Genomic DNA, 22,298 nt, shown 5'->3' on the forward strand with positions numbered 1-22,298 from the left:
AAACCTACTTTTAAGTCAGTTTTTAACTTCTTCTGTGCTTGACAAACATAAAAATAACTTAAAATAAGTAAAAAAAATGACTTAAAGTAAAAGTTATTAGTAAGTGTTTGGCAAGGTTAAAAATAACTTAAAATAAGTAAAAAATGACTTAAAATAAGTCAAAAGCCAAAAGTAGTCCCCCCTATTTTTTTTTTTTGACTTAAAAGTTATTTAAGTTTGACTTTTTATTTTTGATTTAAAATCTACTTTTTAAAATCAATCCAAACAGGTGCTTAATTTGATTTCAACTAACATTTACCTCTTTCAATTTTGGGTGTGAACAAATAAATATTAATTAAACTCATCTCTAAAATTAAACAAGTAAACACATATCCTATGTGACATAATACACGTGAGATACCACGCAGAACACAAATTATAACATGAAATACATGCCATAATTATCTCTATATAAACCCAAGAAATGAGCTCTAATTTTACTCTCAAAACAAATCTTGTAAGTTATAACGCTTTTACTACTCTTTTGAATTTCACACTAAATCTTTCACATATACTTCTTCCTACCCACCCACCCCACTCCCACCCCCTAGTAAAAAAAAAAGACCAAAAAAAAAAAACAAAATTATTTTATTTTATTTTTAAAAAAATATTTTGCTTCTTCTTGTCTTGCTTTCTTCACATTATATACACAACACAAGAAGTATATGCATTGTCTTATATATATATATATATATTTCTGTTTCTTCTTACGATTTTATTTTTCGTTATATACGAGAAAATGATTCTTTTATAAATAATGTTTATATATATATGTCTTTTTTTGTGTAAAATTTGCTTAGAAGTTGAGAAAATGAAGAAAGAATGGAGCTTTGTTCTTGGATTATTGGGAATTCTGCTTCAACTATTTTTGCTGGCTGAATCTTCATTAACAAAACAGTTAGTGTTCTTTACTTTTATTTACTTTAATTTTAATTAGTATTCTGTTAGTTGACCTGCATTTAATTTAAGAATTGACTAAGATTTATTTGTATGTTTAATTAATGTTTGTTCATGTCTTAGTTGAGCTGATATTTTTTTGTATTTTATATAATTATGGTGTCTGAATTAGCTGGTGCATATCAACTATCTCATTGTTGTTTTTTTTTTTTGACTATCTCATTGGTTTTTTTTTGCTACTATAAAATTTTTATGACTCAGTTATCAAGACTTTAGACAGATGGGAAAATTAAACGCTAAAATGTTTTGATGAAATTTAATTGTGTTTTTTTATAATTTTATCCCGCTTCGTTTATCACTAAGCCATTAATCTTAATTGGCAACTCACTAGTTAGAATGATTGATAACTGAAATTTTTTTAAATCTTTTTTGGGTGAATTTACATATACTAACCTTTTTAAATACTCTTCTGCATTTTCTTCATATCATTTGTGGCTCAATGCTATTGAGACTCGACTCGTAAGATTATATCGAAGTATGATATTATTGTTGTTGAAAATAATTTAAAAAATTGAGTAAATGACACATGTCAAGTTTGTATGTGATGGAAAAAAACAAAAAAATGCTCTAAGAATTTCCCATTATATTTCACACACATATTTTTTCGTTCTCATGATATGAGCTAACTTTGTCAACTTTCCATTAATGAAAAAGATTCATCCAAATTCCTATCTTTTTGTTTTACTTTTCACACCACACAATATGATCTCGTGAACATATCTTTTTAAAAAACATTTAAAAAAGAAGAAAAAAAACATTTTTAGAAAATAATTTCGTTCCCTAAAAAATTTCATGATGTATATAAATTTTAAAAATTATCAATATTTTATGTTAAATTTCGTTGGTATTGTTTATATATATATATTTGTATTTTAATTTATTATAATAAAAATTCTAACTCTGTTGCTAATTTAGGAATTTGTTCAATCAACACAACCAGGTGCTTTTTGGTTAAAAGACAAAGAAGAAAGTGGTAGAAGTTAAATGAGAACCCGTGAATAAGGAATCTAACTTTTCTTTGGTACTTGTGACTCTATGTTACCAACTTTTGACCTATATTATGAAACGGAAAATATTTTCATGAAAAATAAGTTATTTTATTTTATTACTTATTTTATTTTCTTACGCTTGATATATAAATAAAAATTATTTTTACATAATTATATCATTACCAATTGAGATGGGGTGGTGGGTTAGTCGGGATGCGTTTTCTACTCAAAGTTTGAAATTGACATTTTTTATCAAAGCTAGAAGAATCTCATTCATTCTATCATATTTATCGTGATAATTTTTTATTGGGGTTTTCTATTTGATATCTGATATCTATATTGGAGTTTGATTATTCAGGATTCACGTTGCGTAGAATCCCATTTGAGGGAAACACTTTCTTTTAAAGTTTTTTTCATACTCAGGACTCGAATCTGAGACTTTAGTTAAGAAAAAAACAATCTCATCTACTGTATCACATCCTTTGATGGTGTCGCGACCAATTTTAAGGTTTCCTATATTTACTTGGTTCTTAATTTTTTGTGTTTTTTCTTTCTTTTTGGTATTTGTTTTGCAGGAATGTATTAAAGAAAAATAGTCAACAAGACCAGCAAGCTTTTCCACCAGTGCAAATTCTAAGACTGGATGATGATTATGTAAAATCTTCTTTTTCCTCTTTTTAAACCTTTTTACGTTGTATAGACTTTTCAAAAATATTATCATATTTGTATAGATCCTTTAAAAATGTGCTACTGTACTTTTGAAGAATTCGATATACATTTAATGAGATTTTTTCAAAAGTCCAAACAACATAAGTTGAAATATAAAATATTGATATGATATTCTTATTTATTTCTTATTTAATTTTTTTTTCTTTTGAAGGTTGTGGTGGATATGGAATATTTAATATTACTTTTTCTGTTCCTGGTGGAATGGTCACTGGAATACAATATAATGGAATTGATAATTTATTGGAAAATGGAAATAAAGATGATAACAGAGGGTAAGTTTTTTTTTTTAAAACCTTTTATTTATTTCATTTTAAATATTTTTTCTTAGTTATAATATTCACTTAATTTTGTATACTTGAAAATAAAATTAGGTATTGGGATATTGTTTGGAACAAACCAGATGAAAAAGGGATATTTGACAAGTAAGTTTTCTTGTTCTCTATATGTATATATTTTTTAATTTAATTTCTACAAATTTTGACTCTTAAATGTAATTGGAAAAGAGTAAAATAAAATTAGTCGAGCTGATCCAAACATAATTAGGATAAGTTCATGTCTTTTTATTTTGATGCATTTTGTCAATTCATTTCACATTAGAATTTCGTTAATTAGTGGCAGGAAAAAAATACTAGACGATTGGTAACAATAAAATTATTAGTAATTTTGAAGTATAACGAAGGATAAAACTAAACTATTTATGTCATGTGTATACAGACTTCATGCAACGGATTTTAAGGTTATTATGGAAGATGAAAATCAAGTGGAGCTTTCATTTACAAGGACTTGGGATTCTTTAAATTCCAAACAACTTTCCATGAATATTGACAAAAGGTGCTAATTTTTGTTCTAATCTTTTATTTAATTATAGTTTTAAGCATTTATAATTTATTTAAGATATGTAATATTTGATTTTCACCATTTTTTGTAGGTTTATAATATTAAGAGGAATTTCTGGATTTTATTGTTATGGAATTTTGGAACGTTTAGAAGGATGGCCAGATATTGATGTTTATCAAGGAAGAATTGTCTTCAAGCTCAAGGAAAAATTGTATGTATTTCCTTATCCTATTGTTAAAATTCTATTCTATTTGTCGTGTTCGCGCCGTGAAAGTAGTCACTAATTGCGACGTTAGGAAATGATAAGAATATTCAAAACTTTAGTATATATCTCTTATAAAAAGTTGTTTTTGACTTATATGTACAATATTATTTCCTATAGGCACAATATGAATTTTTCGATGATAAGTGTTCAAATGATCATCCTTGGATCAATGTAGGTACGCCTCTAATGTTTTCATTAGACTGCCTACATGACACTCCTAATAGAGTGAGGGCCCTTCGCCAAACCCTGCTAACACGAGATATTTTGCGAACCTATCAACCCATCCCCCCTCCCCCCCTATTTGGGTTTCTTGATTATTATTTTTTTTAAAAAGAAGGGATGTGGGGTTATGATTTATAATTTTTGTTTTTGAAAATAATTGAAGTTGATAATTTTCATTGTTGGGCCAGGTTCCAATATATGGCAATTTCAGATGAAAGACAAAGGATTATGCCAACGGCCCATGATCGTGAAGTGGGCCAAAAACTTGATTATAGTGAAGCTGTTCTTCTTACAAACCCAAACAATTCTTTCATCAAAGGAGAGGTAAATTCATGATACATTGGGAAGTTACGAATATATATACCGTTCGGCCTACCAGTTTATCAGTATGATTGAAATATACACAATATATACATTATAATATATGAATATTATATGTATATTTTGTATACTAGATGGCCGAAGCATGCAAAACCGTTATTATCCCTATTTCTTGTGCCCTAAATTTTATTTATTTGTTTTAGGTTGATGACAAATATCAATATTCTTGTGAAAACAAGGATAACCGGGTCCATGGATGGATCAGCCCGACTCCACGAACCGGGTTTTGGATGATTACACCAACCGATGAGTTCAGAACTGGTGGGCCCGTCAAACAAGACCTTACTTCTCATACCGGCCCAGTAAATCTAAATGTAAGTACCTATGTTCACATCAAATCAATAGATGTATGACACGTGTATGCTTTTAAATTTTTTCAATGAGAATGACTCATACTGTGCCCAAATTTTTGGGAACATTGTGATGTCATGGGCACTCGTGTTCCACTAGCCCGTGGCTGGCCTAAATGCGAGTCCATAATGATGGACATTAACTCTCTTAATGCGATATCTTCTTATTTGGTCAATGTATATGACTTGACCGATCAATGGATCAACTTATTAAATTATGTAACAGATGTTCTTTAGTACACATTATGCTGGAGAAGTATTGGGACTAAAATTTAGAAATGGAGAGCCCTGGAAAAAAGTTTTTGGCCCCGTTTTTGTCTACATGAACTCACTTTCACCTGATGAGCCAGACACTCTCACACTTTGGACCGATGCAAAAGAACAAATGTTCGTTGAGACTGAAAATTGGCCGTATAATTTCCCTCTTTCGGAGGATTATGCTCGAGCTGATCAACGTGGTATTGTAAGTGGCAGATTGCTCGTTCGAGATAGGTACATTTACCATAAATTTGCCCATTTTATGTTGGTAAAAATGAGTGATTTGTTAACAAAAATTTTACCCCTTTTTTGTAGATATGTTAGCCAAAGTCTTATGATTGCAAATTCAGCTTTTATTGGACTGGCTGCTCCTGGAAATGTTGGATCTTGGCAATTAGTAAATAAGGTTCTATTTTGCAAATTGCTATCTCTTTTTAGGCTATTTTTGCAAATTTTTATCTATTTTAGGTCATTTTTGTGAATTGGTACTTGTTAGTTGAATTGCAAAATTAACCATTTTGTATCTTTGTTCTTTAGGCTTATCAATTTTGGACTCAAACTGATAGTGAGGGATATTTCTTGATCAAGAATGTTATTCCTGGGAACTATAGTTTATATGCTTGGGTGCCTGGATTTGTTGGAGATTACATGTACGATGCGTACATTATTGTCACCCTAGGTCAGGAAATACGTCATTCATTCTATGTTTGAATTGACATAGAGTTCAAGAAAAAAAATAATTTTTTTTAAAAAAAACTTGTGGGGTTAAATATGTAGTAAGCTTCTCAAAGTTGGTAAATCAAAATGGAGGGAGTAATGTTATATCTACTCTTCCATTTACATCAAATAGTTAGGTGATATCTTAAGTCCGTTATTTTTACCTTGATTGCATACCGGATCCTCCAAAAGTAGTGCATTTTTTGAGGATCTGACACTGTGAGACATAATTTTTGGAGAGTCCCTAGCAACATAGGTGAAAAGTAGAGTCCATGATGATTTAAATTCAATGCTTTCAACAATTATGGGTTCAAATCTAATTAGTACCTAAAACAAGTCTTGTCTAGTGTACGAAGCAACTCGTATTCATGTAAGGTCATGGAGAGGCCATACCTAAAGGGTGTCATGATGTAAATTGCTTGTTGATTCCATGTCACAAACTTTACTGTTGCTTCAAGACTCCCCTTTCTGAGATCTTTGTGTCTATTGAAATTTTTATTGATTGGTTGTAAGCAATATTAAATTCTTTATCTACATATCTAGTATGTTTATGTATAAAACAGGATCAAGAAAAAGGGTAGAAACTCTTATATATGATGCTCCAAGAAATGGTCCAACATTGTGGGAAATTGGAATTCCTGATAGAACAGCTGCTGAATTCTTCATCCCTGATGCACAACCAAAACTCTTGAACCAATTATATGTTGTACATAATCAAGAAAGGTTAGAAAAATCCCATTTAAATATCTAACTTTTGTGTCAATTTCTTATTGGTTTCTTGAGCTGAGGGTCGAAAACAACCTTTCTATCTCACACAAGGTACATGTAAGGTCTACGTAGACCATACTATACTGAATATGTTATTGTTGTTGAGAAATGTAGTTTGAGGGTCGGAAACAACCTCTCTACCTAACAGAAGGTATGTGTAAGGTCTACGTAGACTCTACTATACTAGATATGTGATTGTTGTTGAAAAATGTAATTTGAGTGTCGGAAACATCCTCTCTACCTCATTAAGGTACGTGTAAGGTCTACGTAGACCCTACTATACTGAATATGTTATTGTTGTCGAGAAATGTAATTTGTTGGTTTTTTCAGGTATAGGCAATATGGATTATGGGATAGGTATACAGAGATATACCCTGATGATGATTTGGTGTTTACTATTGGATTAAGTAACTATCAAACAGATTGGTTCTTTGCTCATCTCAATAGATATTTTTACAAGTATGTTCACAACTCCTTTACACCCTTTAGCATTTTTTTTTAATATAATCTTATGTAGTTATATTGCTAGACTCTATAAAAATGTTGTCACACCTGTATATTAGATCCTCCAAAAATGTACGATCCGACATGTAGCCGGTGATACTTTTTGGAGAATCCGAACAACATAATTTTTTATCATAGATATATTTTATATCTTTACATGCTTTAGCATCTATTATCCTATGTTGCTCAGACCCTTCGAAAATGATGTCACACCTATATATCAAATCCTCTAAAAATGAATATATTTGTATGATCCACTATGTATCTTACAACATTTTTGAAGAGTCTGAATCGATATAGCTTTTATCACTAAAATTTTCCCTTTGCGTAATAAGTGAAAATTCTTAATGTGCTTAGAATAATACAATTAGTCAATATTCATCAAAAATGATTTTAAAAAAAATAAAAATTCTCATAACCAAATACTAGAAAATATTTTTTGTCGTATCAAACGCTGACTTTATAGAATCTTGATTATGACTTTGGTGATGTATATAGTGATGATGGGAACAAGACTTATGCACCAACAACATGGCAAGTTCTATTTGATCTTGAAGATGTTGATCAGTCATCAAACTATACTCTTCAACTAGCATTGGCCTCAGCACATGAAGCTGAATTGCAAGTATGTACAAATAATCTTTATCAATCATTTTATTTGTGACTAACAAATAGCCACTTTTTGGTCATGTAATTGAAAAATAGTCATTGTCATGAAGTCTCGTCTATAGAATTTGTAACATCATGACATAGGCTACATTTCAAAGACAAGGCCTAAAAATGGTCTGTGAACGCTATTTCTACATAGCTTTTGTTGACTTATAATTGCATGTTTGTTCCAACGTTTTAGGTTCGATTCAATGATCCAGAAATCGATGCTCCTCACTATTCGACAGGGTTGATAGGGAAGGATAACGCGATAGCAAGACATGGTATACATGGAATATACAGATTATATACTATAAATGTTCCTGGCTCTCTCCTTGGTTTTGGAACAAATATTATGTATCTCAAGCAAAGTAGAGGTGATAGGCCTTTTAGAGGACTTATGTATGATTATATTCGTCTCGAAGGTCCTTCAGATGAAAGCGATTAGTCTGAAGGAATTAATGTTTGACTTAAACTTTTAGATGATATAGAACGACAAATTTTTTGGATGCACATGCTGATAGAATTTGAATTATCAAGAAGAACAAAAAAAAAAGTGATATTTATTTCTTAATCTACTAATCTTGAACTGTTAAAATCAAAATAATTATTAAAGTTTTTCCTGTCTGTTTAAGTTATCATGTTCAACTAATTAAAATTAGCACCGAGTAGGACGACCAAAGGTTTAAAAAGCATATAATACTGAGAAATTCTTCATCCACATTGTTTGAAGTCAAAATCTCCAATTAAACCAACTTTTTGTTGTTTGGAACAAAGTTTGTCTATATTGTATTTTGGGAACTACAAAGTATTATGTTGGTTACGTAAAAAAAAAAAAACTAAGGAAAAATAAATTAATAGAACAAATCTTTCCTTGTTTGGTGTAATTTTTTGATGCTCGCCGTCCGAAATTAATTATCATGGTTTACTTAATTTCAAGAGTTAAATTATGTAAACTTTGATGGACATTTTAAAATGTACTTTTTTCATCAAATCAAAATTAAAAAACGTTGAATCTTTATGGTACTTCTGGTATATTTTTTTTTTTAATATTTGACTTTTAATTATAAAATGTACAATTATTCTACTTATTAAATACAAATATTCTCTCACATAAATAAATTGACATTTATGGTAAGTTTTTTTCTTCTTCATGAAACCGCCTTGTGGTTGAAAAAGGAGTACTAATCTGTGTGTGTTTTTTTTTCTTCCTAAAAATAAATAAATAAATAAAGTTCAACTTTCCATTTTACTGTAAAGAATAATAATTAAACTTTCCATATTACCTTAAGTTAAATTTGGAGAAATTAAATAAGGAATATGTCCGTAGTATACTTAGCAATTTATTAATTACATATTAAGGGCAAGTAAGCTCCTATATATACCCATAGAAATTGTACCTGTTTTTTTTTTACTAATTATATAGTAATTCTTCTCCTTAGAATTTAGAAAACAAGTTCTTGTTTTGTCTTAAGGTTCACACACTTTTTTCTCTCAATGTTATTGGATTTTGTTTAGCATTTAAACTACAATGTATAAATTTTGTATAGCATACAAATTAAATAATCAGTAGTGAAGCTAGGATGTTCAAAACTTTAGTATACATTTTTTAAAAAGTTGTTTTCAATCTGAATACATAATATTATTTTCTGTATGCATAATATAATTATTCTTGGATTATTCTAATCACGCTACTTCATACCCTTGATTAAGTTGATTTACAATAGTAGGTAATTGAAAAAGTAAATCATGTTTATATAGGTGGTTAAAGTGAATTACATTGATGTATAAATTCTCCATATTGTCCTTTATTTGGTTTTTTTGCCACCCGATAATAGAACCCCACTCCTGATTAAATTCGAATTAATTGAGAGTAAAACGTTATTTAATAAAGATGATTTCATATTCAATACAAAGCTCGAATCCGTATTTTAGAACTATTGGTTTTTTTTTTTTTTGCATGCATGAAGGATATACGATAATATTTTTTGGATATTCTCTAACATTGATGTTTTTTTTTTCTATTAATTGCAGTGTTGAAAAATGGGTTTCAAAATGCAAAACAAAATAGTTTTGTATTGCTTTGCTATTATTTTCCAATTTTTCTTGCTCGTCAATGGTTCAAGGGTGCACCATCATGATAATCGGTGCGTACTATAAAATATAATAATAATTATTATAATTAACGACTAAAAATATTTATTTATTTATTATATTATATATACATATATTTATTTTTGTAATTTCCTCTTGTAATTAAATTACAGGAATACTTCAACAAAAGAGAATCCAAAATTGCAACAAGTTTCTCCTCCCGTCACACTGACGGTCACAAGTCAATACGTAAAAAATCTCTTTATATGTTCTTTCTGTTCGACTGTTTCAGTACTTTATATACTATTTCGATAGTTAAACGAGTTTTTTTTTTACTTTATGAGCTAATTTTTTTTTATTAACTTATTTTATCAGGTGGTAATTGATAATGGCATTGTTCAACTTTCTTTAACTAATCCTACTGGCTCTATGTTTGGAGTTAAATATAATGGTATTGATAATCTCCTTGAACCTTTACAAGAAACACAAAGAGGGTAAGCTAATTTTTTAAAATAATTTTAGATTAATAAATATATTGCGGTAATTAATTAAATTAATTTATTTGATTTATTAATTACAACTCATGCAGATATTGGGATACTATGTGGAATGGTAAATTTGACACGTAAGATTTTTAATTAATTTAATTTTCTTTTCTTCTATTTGTTACATATTTTTAAAAAAAAATTATGTACATTTTTTCTTGATTTTTTTGGCAGGCTTTTAGCATCAAAATTTAGTGTGATAGCACAAGATGATAACAAAGTTGAAGTTTCTTTCCAAAAAATATATGATCCTTTGAATGGTAACAATCCTCCTCTAAATGTTGACAAAAGGTGAGATTTTATAATATAGTATATTGAAATTATATGAAAAACATAGAAAGGTCGAGAGCCTTGGAACAACTGTAAAGTTATTTTCGTGTGACCAGACATCACACCCCTTGGAGTGTGACCCTTTCCTTGAATCCTGCATCATAACGCTTAATGCTTTGTGCACTGAACTGTCGTGAATTATATGAAAGCAAAAATAAATGTATATAGGTATGTGATGCTACGTGGGAGTTCTGGATTTTATTCATATGGAATATTTCAACATTTAAAAGGATGGCCAGCTGTAAATTTGGATGAAGCTAGAATTGCTATTAAGCTCAGCAAATCACTGTAAGTTTATTCAATTTTTTGGAATCTGGTTTTCATGTAATGTTATATAATTTAAATAACAATATTTATTATAGCAATAAGAAAATATTCAAATAAATGTTGTTGCTATATAAGAGGTTTGACTGTGCTTAAAATATTTGAGGATTATTTTTCCATATAACAATTTCATTATAACGACCAACATTTTTAGAGCCGTTAAATTATCATAAACGTTTTCCACAAACAATTTTTATTTTATTTTTTCCGAAAATTCGAATATAAATTAAAAGGATAATTACTATCTTGGATATTAAATTTGTGTGTATAATTTTTTTTCTTTCTAATTTTTATTGTTAGGTTTCATTTTATGGCAATATCAGACGATAGACAAAGGATAATGCCAACAGAAGAGGATCGTGCTAGTGGTCAAACACTAGATTATAGAGAAGCTGTTAAAATTACAAATCCATCCAACCCTAGACTCAAAGATGAGGTAACAATATTTTATCAAGCTTAAGTTTTGTACACTGATAATATAAAATGTTCGGAGTAGTTATCTTGTGTCAAATCTGATATGATAAAGTTTTGTATGAATAGCGTTTTATACTGTTAGTGTATACAAGTTAATAAAATATTCGAAATATAGTCTTTATTTTGTGTCAAGTCTGATATGATAATATTTTGTATGAATAGTGTTATTTTTAAACTATCAATATATATAAGTTAAATGTTTTGCTAATTTTAAGTAATTTTTAATCTTTTAGGTTGATGACAAGTACCAATATACAGATGAGATTAAAAATATTAAAGTTCATGGGTGGATAAGTGATACTCCACACATGGGGTTTTGGGTAATTTCACCAAGTTATGAATATTGTAATGGTGGACCTATGAAGCAAGATCTTACCTCTCATGTTGGTCCAACATCTATGGCTGTAAGTATATATATCCTTTTAGCTACAATTATCTTATATATATAATGATAAAAACACGTTTAACTTGTATACATCGATAGTTTATCAAATTTTTATACTGTTAATATACAGAAGTCAAACTCTATGAAATTAGAATTGACATGTATATTTTACTAGTACCACTAAAAAGGAGTGAACATTCTTGTCGGAAATATGAAACTTATATACAATGACAGTGTAACAATTTTTTACTTTGTTAACGTTCTTGTTGGAAATATGAAATTTTGCTTTATGTTCAACTTGTTGTTATGTTGTTATTTTTTTCAATCCTATTTTGATTTACTTCATCAAAAACACTCTCTAATGTCACTTACAAAGGTAGAGATAAGATCTGCATACATCGATCTTCCTTTTTAGACCCTACTTGTGGAGTCACATTGGGTATGCTATAGTTATTGTAATAATGTATAGAAGTTAAACTCTATGAAAACGATATACATACTAGATACTACTACTAAAAATGAGTGAGTTTTCAAGTTTCGATCAATGGTCCTATCAGAAATATGAGATTTTCGATGAAAAGTCTAATGAAAACGTTTTGTGAACGAAATTATAAATTATTATAAATGTTTGAGTAATTTACATATATATTATTTTTTTTACAGATATTTTTCAGTGGGCATTATGCTGGGCCACAATTGGGAGTTTCATTAACAAATGGAGAAGCATGGACTAAGGTTTTTGGGCCTGTATTTTTCTATGTTAATTCAGATTCTACCAATGATCATACCATACTTTGGGAAGATGCTAAAAGACAGGTAATTAATTAATTAATTTTTAATTTAACTTAATTAGTTTTTTTTTTAAAAATATTTTCTATGAGTGAAAACTAATATTTTGTTAATTTTTGCAGATGAATGAAGAAACAAATAAATGGCCTTATGATTTTCCTGCATCAATAGATTATCTTCATGCAAATCAACGTGGCTCAGTTAGTGGTCAATTAATGGTTCATGACTGGTAATTATTTTCTTAAAATTCTTAAAATTCTATAATTAGTGAGTGATTTAACTAAAATCGAGTTTAATGTGTATACACTAGCAATATAAAAAAGGAAAAAGAGTAAGAAATACCCTTAACTTATTGGATTTGACTTATATTTGTCATTCGTTAGTCTGACGTCTAGCTCATAGAATCCTCCATCGTTATCTTTTGTCTCAAATTTACCTATAAATAATATAAAAGTTCCAAATATGCCCTTTGTACTAACCGTGGGTATATTTGGACTTGCATGCTTCAAATTATCGCATTTGTACGTATGTTTTTTTATATAATCAGTGTATATAAATTAATTAGACTATTTATAACTTAATAAATGTCTTTTTTTTAGGTCTATAAATGTAGATGCTTTGCCTGCATTAAATGCATTTATTGGACTTGCTGAACCTGGACTTGTTGGATCTTGGCAAAGTGAAACCAAGGTAATGTACTTTTGTTTGTCTATATTTTTATTTTATTATATATTATGTATGGTTAAATTTAAAAAATCATTAATTAATTATGTTATTTATTTATTATTGACAGGGTTATCAATTTTGGACTCAAACGGATGATTCTGGTAATTTTAAGATAAATAATGTTAGACCTGGAATTTATGGAGTATATTCTTGGGTCCCTGGAGTTATGGGAGATTACAAATTCTCTTCTTATATAACCGTTACACAAGGTATTCTGTCCGTTTCATTTTATACGATAATATTTCATTAAATGAATAAACTTATTTTTAAAAAAAAGTACTTTTGACATGTACCAATAGTATCTTTAGAATTTTTGAACTTAAATATGCAATGTCTTTTCTTAATCAATTAAAAAGAAAAAGTGTCATATAATACAAAACTAATAAAACACTATAGTATAATAAAAATTCTAACTTATATAATTTAATTTTTGCAGGAAAGGACACAAACTTAGGTCAAATTATTTTTGAAGCTCCAAGAAATGGTCCAACATTATGGGAAATTGGATTTCCAGATAGAACTGCTAATGAATTTTTTATACCTGATCCATTGCCTGGTCTTCAAAATTATTTGTACACTAACACTACTATACATAAGTAAGTACTACGGGTCGATCAGTCACTAATATTTGTATTAGGGTAGACTGTTTACATCTGTGACCCTTCCTCAGACCTTTCGTGAACGTGAGATGTTTTATGCACTAGACTGTGTTTTTTTCTAATTTGATTATCATGATACGTTGCTAATTACAGGTTTAGACAATATGGTTTATGGGATCGTTACACTGATTTATATCCTAATGGAGATTTAGTGTACAAAATTGGTGTTAGTGATTTTAGAAAAGATTGGTTCTTTGCCCATGTAAATAGGTAATTGTTTATAATGTCTTTTTAATTATTTATTTGTCTATTTTTTTTTAATAATTACTTATAATATTTTTTTATTTTTTTTAAATATTAATTGCAGGAGAAATAAGGATAGGAGTTTTTCAGCAACAACATGGCAAATTGTATTTGATGTTAAAAATGTGGATTCTAGTGGCACTTATCATCTTCATATAGCTTTGGCTTCTGCATCTTATGCTCATTTACTAGTATGGAATCTTCGTCTCTACTCTCAATACTCAACATATTTTAGTTTATAAAATTTATGAGGAAAACACCAATTAAAAAATTAAAGAGAATCAAATATCGATTGTGTATATTATATTTGGACTACTTTTACATGTATATATTACCCTCATGTAAATGGTATAAAAGTTAATAATTTTGAAAAATTGTGAATATTCTCAAGTAAGGGAATGGTCAAAAATGCACATTTCAAAGTAACTAATCACGTATTACCAAAATTATAATTCAAATTTACTAACAATAGAAGGAACAAACATGTTATTTACCCTTACGTATAGCTTTATGTTACACGTATTGAATAATAATATACATGACAAAAATCTTATTTTAATTGTCGTTCTAACTTTTTTGTTGAATTTTTATATTTATAGGTGTGGATAAATACTCCATCCAAACCAAGACCATGGTTTGATAGTTCACCAATTGGGATGAGTAATGCAATAGCAAGACATGGAATTCATGGATTATATATGACTTTCGATATTGAATTTCCAGGGACACAACTTTATATTGGTGAAAATATAATATATGTGAAGCAAGCATCAGTTTATGGTCCTTTTACTGGACTCATGTATGATTATATTCGTCTCGAAGGACCTTCAACAAAATAAAAAAAAGGGATTATATTTAATTTTGTAGGTAGTCATATTTTTTTTTTAGTTTTCATAGTCATTTTTTTTTAATAGAATGAATATTGTTCTAGAGAATAATATTTTTATCATCATACTCTAATAAAATTTTCTTTCTTCATATTGGTATTTTGGTTTCGTTTGTTTATTTGTTTGTCTGTCTTAAATTTAATTTATTATCTCTATAATTAATAACTAGCCATTATCTTATACTAGCTTGCTGGTTTATCGAGGACATGATCAATATGATTATAGATAGGAAGATTTAGAGGTTGAAAATTAGGATAGAAGGTTAGTAAATTGTCGAGTGTTATCTAGTTTTTCTTACTAGTATTGTGTTTTTTAATCATTCTCCTACTATCTTATTCTTCAATTTTAGCATCATCTTGACTCAGTTATTGTATTATTTATTGTGTGTATTGTTCTGTTCACTATTGAATTATGGTAAATTTCATATCTTAGGTCCACCTCTACTTCTGATTCTCACGTGTGTTTGATTTAAGTAATTTATAATTAATAAAAAAAAATTCAAATTCTCAAAGTTATATATATATATATATATATCTTTAGACCACCAAATCACCAACTCTTTCACCAACTCTATTAAAAAATAATAAGACCAGAGAATATAAACAAACTACAACTCCTATATGAAATTTAAATAGTTTGAAATGAGATGCTTAAAGTGAGACAAGTTTTAACAAAGAAATGGAGTACGTATGAACAAGAAGACTTCAAAGAAAAATGATACATTGTATTATTTACCTATTTAAATTATTACTAAATTTGTGCTAAAAACAAATCTTGACGTTAAGTTGATCAAATATTTATTTTTAATCGATAATAAATGTGAGCAGATCAATTCAATATTAAAGTATATTTTAATATAAAAAAGATAATAGTTTAGATAGATAAATGAAATATCAAATAGTTATAATCGTTTAAACACATTTTTAACTATTAACTCTATATTTTACTGTCTTCACCCTTGAGCCGCCTTTGAATCGACACATATGTATATTTTATCTTAGTTTTTTTTTAAAAAAGAAAAAATCATATTCAAAGAATGACATTACCTAGTGATTGATGTTCTTTTTATTGTTTATTGTGATTATTTTAAGCAATATTGTTATTCTATAATATTTGACAAAATTGATTCTGTCGAATGACGTGTGGGATTACCTATCAAGAATAAGAATATCAAATAAAATACTTAATGAATTTATTGGATGGGTTTCCTCTTAATAAATTTAATACAACAAAAATCTGAATAATCAAATCAATTATACCTAATTTTGTATTTTTTTTTATTTTTATATGTATTATACAATTAATAAAGATATTATTTTTAATTGGTAGGGTCGATGATCCATTTATTGTCAACCATCCTATTTACAGTTGTATGGAAAGAGCTAAAATATTCTTGTTTTCACATTATTATTTGTTGTATATATTAATCTATGATTATTTTTGGAATTATGTGGTGAAGTCAATAAATTACTACGCGAGTTGCAATTTTTTTAAAACTATACTAAAAATATTGCAAGTTACAATTTTTTACCTGTCAATTTCATGTAAAAATACTATATATTACAAAGCGAAATACAACCAACTGATATGGAACAAAAAGGGTATATTTACAGTAAATAGTACAAGTACACTATTTTGGTAAAATTCTCTTCGTTTAAACAAAATAATCATTTTATACCTCACATAATATATATTCTTTCCGTTTATAAACGAATGACCTAGTTTGATTTGACATGAAGTTTAAGAAAATAAAGAAGCTTTTTTTATTTTTGTGGTCATAAATTAAAATTATGTCAAATGTATCACAATGTTCTTTAATTATGTGACTTTAAACATATCACGTGAAAATTGAGATTAAAATATTTCTAAAAAAGGAAAAGGCTTGTTCATTTATAAATCAGACTAAAACAGAAAAAAAACATTCTTTTATGAATGGTGGGAGTATAATATAAGACAAAAAAACAGCCTTACAAATATACTAAAGTTTTTTCTGTTTGGTCAGGAAAAATAACAACCACTTCTTTTCTACTCCAACAACCCTCAGCCTTATTGTAATGACCCGAAAGGTCATTTTGGTAATTTTTCGTGAAAATGACTATTTTGTCCTTTCGGTAGTTGCCCCGAGTCCCATGTTTTGTGGTTGTAAAGTTGGTTTGAGGAAAAGTTGGTAAAAAGTTGAGTTTTTGAGAAGTTGAGTTTTTATGAGTTAAAGTTGGTTAAAAAGTGCTTTGTCGAGTCATTTGGAGTTTCGGGACTCGGATCGGATTTCCGTCGATTCCGGCAGTTCTAGAATGTCGAAACGGGTCTGTGTGAAGTTACGGAGTCGAATTTGGAGTTGAAACGAATTGAGGTCCTAAGTTGCTAAAGTTGTGAAATTTTGATAAAGAGTTGAGTTTGGTCAACATATGAGGTTCCGAGGCTCAGATTGAAATTCCGAGAGTACGGTTGGTTTCGGGAGGCGATTCTAAGTCTAGAATGAGTCTTGGTTGAATTTTTAGACGCTCCGTTTGAGTTTCGAATTTTTTTGGCGTTAAACTAGTTTCTTGGCATCTTATTGAATTTCGGGTCAAGGAGTCCTCGAATTCAAATTCCGACGGTTCCATTGAGTCCGGAACGTCGAATTTAGTGGGGGTACATATTTAGTTTGTGTGCACGAGATTCCGAACGAATCCCGAGGGTCCAACGGAGACTTAAACTTTGGTGTTATTGTTGTGTTTCAGCTGCAATAACAGTCCTTTTTAAGTCAAAAAAACAGTAGCCATTTTCCCCCAACTTGAAAAATACCCATTTCTCCATTTTTAGACTTTGAGAGCTCGAAAATAGGTGATTTCAAGTGGGTTTTCGCAAGGAATTCATTGGGTAAGTTATTTCCAACTTATATCTTTGATTTCCATCGATTATTTATGGATTTTAACATCAAAATTTGAGATCTCAACTGTAAAATTTGGGGGTTTTTGCCTAATCCAAATTTAATAGAAAATTTGAGTTTGTGAACTCATTTCAACTCCTTTTTCGAAACGGTTTTCACTATTGGATTCTAAATTTCTTGGGGAACATTTTTCACTAAAAATTTCCAGATTTCGAGAATATTTTCCGGAACGAGATTTTTTTGACCATTTTACCCTTTTCTCCAAATTTCACGATATTGGTGTTGTTAGATTCGTATTGATTGTGAGATTCCATTTATGAATAGATTGTGGTGATTTGGAGCGTGCTCGGAAGGGTAAAACTCAAATTTGAGTTACTAGTTGAAGTGTTTTGAGGCAAGTGACTTCTAAACTTTGTTAAACTCTTAGACTACACATGACTACTTTCCTAATTGTGTTGGGGAGTAATGGGGATTGAGGATGAGTTTTATTTGTTGATTGAAATTGTTGTAATTGAAAGATGGGGAATAAAACGAGCTAAATGTGTTATATGTGACTTGAATTTGTTGAATAAGTCATGTGATAACTGATATTGAGCGGATAGAAGAGCATGAGTAGGCTATGATTGATACAGACAATGATGTTGAAACAGATGATGTGTAATACTATGATGTGGTCGTGATATGGTTGTGATTGAGACAGACGATGTGTAATACTATGATGTGGTCGTGATATGGCTGTGATTGAGACAGATGATGTGTAATACTATGATGTGATCGTGATATGGTTGTGATTGAGACAGATGATGTGTAATACTGTGATGTGATCGTGATATGATTGTGATTGATGACATGTGCATATTCATTATTCATCCCATGTGTGAACTATCTGTTGCATGAGTTCTGAGACACTGATATGAGGATGGATGGATATGAGACACAGTTGAGACTAGCTCCGGCTAGAGATATATGAGATGGACTAGCTCCGGCTAGCGATTTGGATGCCGATGGGATCTGGTTCCGGCGGTGATACATGGTCCATGTGTAGCCCCCATGGGTTCTGATTTGAGTATTCAGCGCGGTCTGATTACGTCAACAGATGTGTATCTTAGGACAGACATGCATCATGACTACATGACATCATTATTGCATTTGCATCGCATTTGACTTCATCTTTGTCTGTGGTGTGTGGATTTTTCCTATTTGTCCCTCTTCATGTGATATATGATCTATTTGCTCTTACATGAGGATATGAGGTTGATGTTGAGACACTGTTGGATATATCTGTTGATTATGAATTGTGTAGTATAGGTTGTTGGTTCGCTGTTAAAATGAAGTTTCGGTGGTTTGGTTGGGATTGAAAGGAGTTGTTTGTAGCTGCTAGTTTAGCTTAGTTTAGTGTTACTTGCGAGTACCTGTTGCTTTTGGTACTCACCCTTGCTTCTACACAGTTGTGTAGGTTGACAGCTCTATCAGATCCGACTTCATACTCATCTTCAGATTAGAGCTTCCAGACTTACTTGAGAGGTAGCGGTTCATTCCAGACGTGCCCTCAAGTTATCTATATTTACTGTTCTGTTCTATTCTAGAACTTTACTATGAGACTTGTATATTTTATTCAGATTCTGTATTAGAGGTTTGTACATGTGACAACCAATTTTGGGGTTATGTTGAGTTTATTTAAAGACTTCCGCTTATCTTTCTATCTTATTCTTGTTTTATAAATTCTGTATCGTCGGGTTTTTGGGTGTTAGGCTGACGTGTCCGGTGGGGTTTGGGCACGTGCCATCATATCTGGTTTTGGGGTGTGACACTTATGATTCGTAATTCAAATTTAATCAGGACTTTAATGCGAACTCTAAAAATTAAACCGGAAATAAGAAAAAGGGATACACTTTAAATGAGGAAATGACAATCACTTCTTTTCTACTCCAACAACCCTCAGCCTTATGGTGCGTAATTCAAGTTTAGTCAGAGCTCTAGTGCGAACTCTAAAAATCGAGTCGAAAATCAAAAAAGGATATACTTTAAATGAGGAAATGACAACCACTTCTTTTTCCTCTCCAATAATATTGCTTTCTCTTTCTTACATATTATATGCTACATAGTATAGTATACATTACTCAAAAAAATCAAGAATCAGCAAAAAAAATAATATGGAAAAATCACATGAAAATGAACACCCAATTAAGGCATTTGATGGGCAGCTAGAGACACTTCTGGGATACTTTTTCCTCTCAATTTTTCAAGAAGGTACAAATTTTATTAATTTCTTCGACTTGTGAAATTATACTGAATACGTTGTTATTGAGGTTTAATTTGGATTTTGAAATGGATGCAGGGAGACAGGTGAAAAAAATGTGCAATTCAAAGTTATGTATTGTGGAATTTGTCATACTGATCTTCATCAAATCAAGAATGAATGGGGCATCACCAAATATCCTATTATACCTGGGCAAGTTTACTTATCTTTATTTCTTTTTTAAAATTTAATGTTTTATATTTGCATTCGTCGGAAAGTTTTACTAATTTTCCTGTGTATATTGATAACAAAAATTTGTACCTATTTATGTAATAAGTGTTGAATCAATCAAATTATTAGTTTCATCTCTAACATATTGTCAGTCTTAAAAATATCCTTCTACCTGACTAACTAAACTTAGATACACTCTCGATACACCTACGATCTGTCACATGACATAGCAAGTGGTCTCAAACTCTTGTAGGAGTATGTGACTCTTAATAAAAAGCCGAGAGAAGTGTTGAAACCCCCCTAAACTTGGCGAGAACTTAGGAGTGTATTTCACCCATGTTGCAAGATTGAGAGTGTATTTAAGTTCAGTTAGTCAAGTAAATGAGTTTCTTTAAGGCTGTCAATAGTTCAAAAATAAAACTAATAATTTACGCCGAATTTAGAATTGTTTTCAATACTTCTCTCCATATATTTTTATTAGAATTCTTGGCTACGCCACTTACAAATATCCATTTTTCCATTAAAATCTGCAAGAATATTCATTACTAGAATTCTGACTGCTTTCAGAGATACTACAAACATATTGATATTTCTGGGGGAAAAAAAAATCCTAATCTGAGCTACTTCCAATTTCCTTCTCTTATGTGCTTGGAACTATGGAACTATGTTGGTCAGACTCTTCTAACATACCTTTCGGTACGTATTGGATCCTCCAAAATATGATACGGTGCTTCAATATTTTTGAAGAATCCGAACAACATAGATTTGCACTATGTGGTAAACAATTTTGAACTTCAAGAAGATTATGTAAGTGGATGTTGTCTTTAACACCAAACAAAAAAATTTAAAAATACTTGGATGGAAGGGGTAGAGGGCGGATTGATTTCTCATATGATCACTTAGAAAGTCATATACTTTCTGTGATAATAACTACTAGTTGAATGATCATTTGGACAACTCGATTAAGTCAACTAAGAAATGTGTAGTCAAAATCCAAATGTATAGTGAAATTGATTAACAAGTTATGCCCTTGAAGGTCAATATAGTTTTTAAGTTTATGAGATCAAAATTTATGTCAATCTCTATTGATTTTTCAGGCATGAAATTGTTGGAGTGGTAACTAAGGTTGGTACCAAGGTAGACAAGTTCAAAATCGGAGACAAAATAGGCGTTGGATATCTAGTAGGATCATGTAACAAATGTGAAAATTGTACCAATGATCTCGAGAATTACTGTCCTAGATAGGTATTGACAGCCAATGGTACTCACTCTGATGGAACCATCACTCACGGTGGTTACTCCGATCTCATGGTTGTCAACGAGCATTTTATCGTTCGTTGGCCTGATAATTTGCCAATGGAAGCAGCTCCCCTATTATGTGCAGGGGTCACAACTTATAGCCCTTTGAGATATTACGGACTAGATAAACCTGGAATGCATATTGGTGTTGTTGGTCTCGGTGGACTTGGACATATGGCTGTGAAATTCGCCAAGGCGTTTGGAACCAAAGTTACTGTCATTAGTACATCTCTTAGTAAAAAAGACGAGGCAATTGAGCGTTTAGGAGCAGACTCATTTTTGGTTAGTCGTGATCCTGAACAAATGCAGGTTCGTTCAATCAATCAACTTAGCTTCAATCACAAATTTACAATGATATTCATGTGACATAAGTATGAATTTTCGTTTGCATGTGTAAATACGAGCAGGCTGCAGGGGGTTCACTTGATGGAATCATTGACACTGTTTCCGCGGTTCATCCTATTTTTCCATTGCTTAATTTGTTGAAAACTAATGGGAAGCTAGTGATGGTTGGTGCCCCTGAAAAACCACTAGAGTTGC

General features: G+C 30.1%; 1 protein-coding gene and 1 pseudogene across 1 annotated transcript; both read left to right on the plus strand.

Moving 5' to 3' along the window:
* Positions 1 to 850: 850 nt before the first annotated feature.
* Positions 851 to 8,175, plus strand: LOC125836904 (probable rhamnogalacturonate lyase B; annotated as a pseudogene).
* A 1,532-nt stretch (positions 8,176 to 9,707) lies between these two features.
* Positions 9,708 to 14,204, plus strand: LOC125836882 (uncharacterized). Its single transcript, XM_049516036.1, has 14 exons — positions 9,708 to 9,811; positions 9,932 to 10,007; positions 10,134 to 10,252; positions 10,348 to 10,383; positions 10,478 to 10,594; positions 10,802 to 10,921; positions 11,258 to 11,393; positions 11,665 to 11,835; positions 12,480 to 12,632; positions 12,728 to 12,834; positions 13,205 to 13,295; positions 13,399 to 13,540; positions 13,768 to 13,927; positions 14,084 to 14,204. The coding sequence occupies exons 1-14, from the start codon at positions 9,708 to 9,710 to the stop codon at positions 14,202 to 14,204; spliced, it is 1,653 nt and encodes a 550-aa protein (XP_049371993.1).
* Positions 14,205 to 22,298: the final 8,094 nt, after the last annotated feature.

The sequence above is a fragment of the Solanum verrucosum genome, unplaced genomic scaffold (assembly GCF_900185275.1).
Source record: "Solanum verrucosum unplaced genomic scaffold, falcon-dt-bn FXZP01000099.1, whole genome shotgun sequence".
NCBI classification, from domain to species: Eukaryota; Viridiplantae; Streptophyta; class Magnoliopsida; order Solanales; family Solanaceae; genus Solanum; species Solanum verrucosum.

Bases quoted from the DNA above. Each gene is read 5' to 3' on its own strand.
- LOC125836882 (XM_049516036.1), top strand. From the start codon at position 9,708: ATGGGTTTCAAAATGCAAAACAAAATAGTTTTGTATTGCTTTGCTATT. The intron at 11,836-12,479 runs GTAAGTATATAT...TTTTTTTTACAG, and splicing joins TTGGTCCAACATCTATGGCT to ATATTTTTCAGTGGGCATTA. The intron at 13,928-14,083 runs GTAAGTACTACG...TGCTAATTACAG, and splicing joins ACTAACACTACTATACATAA to GTTTAGACAATATGGTTTAT.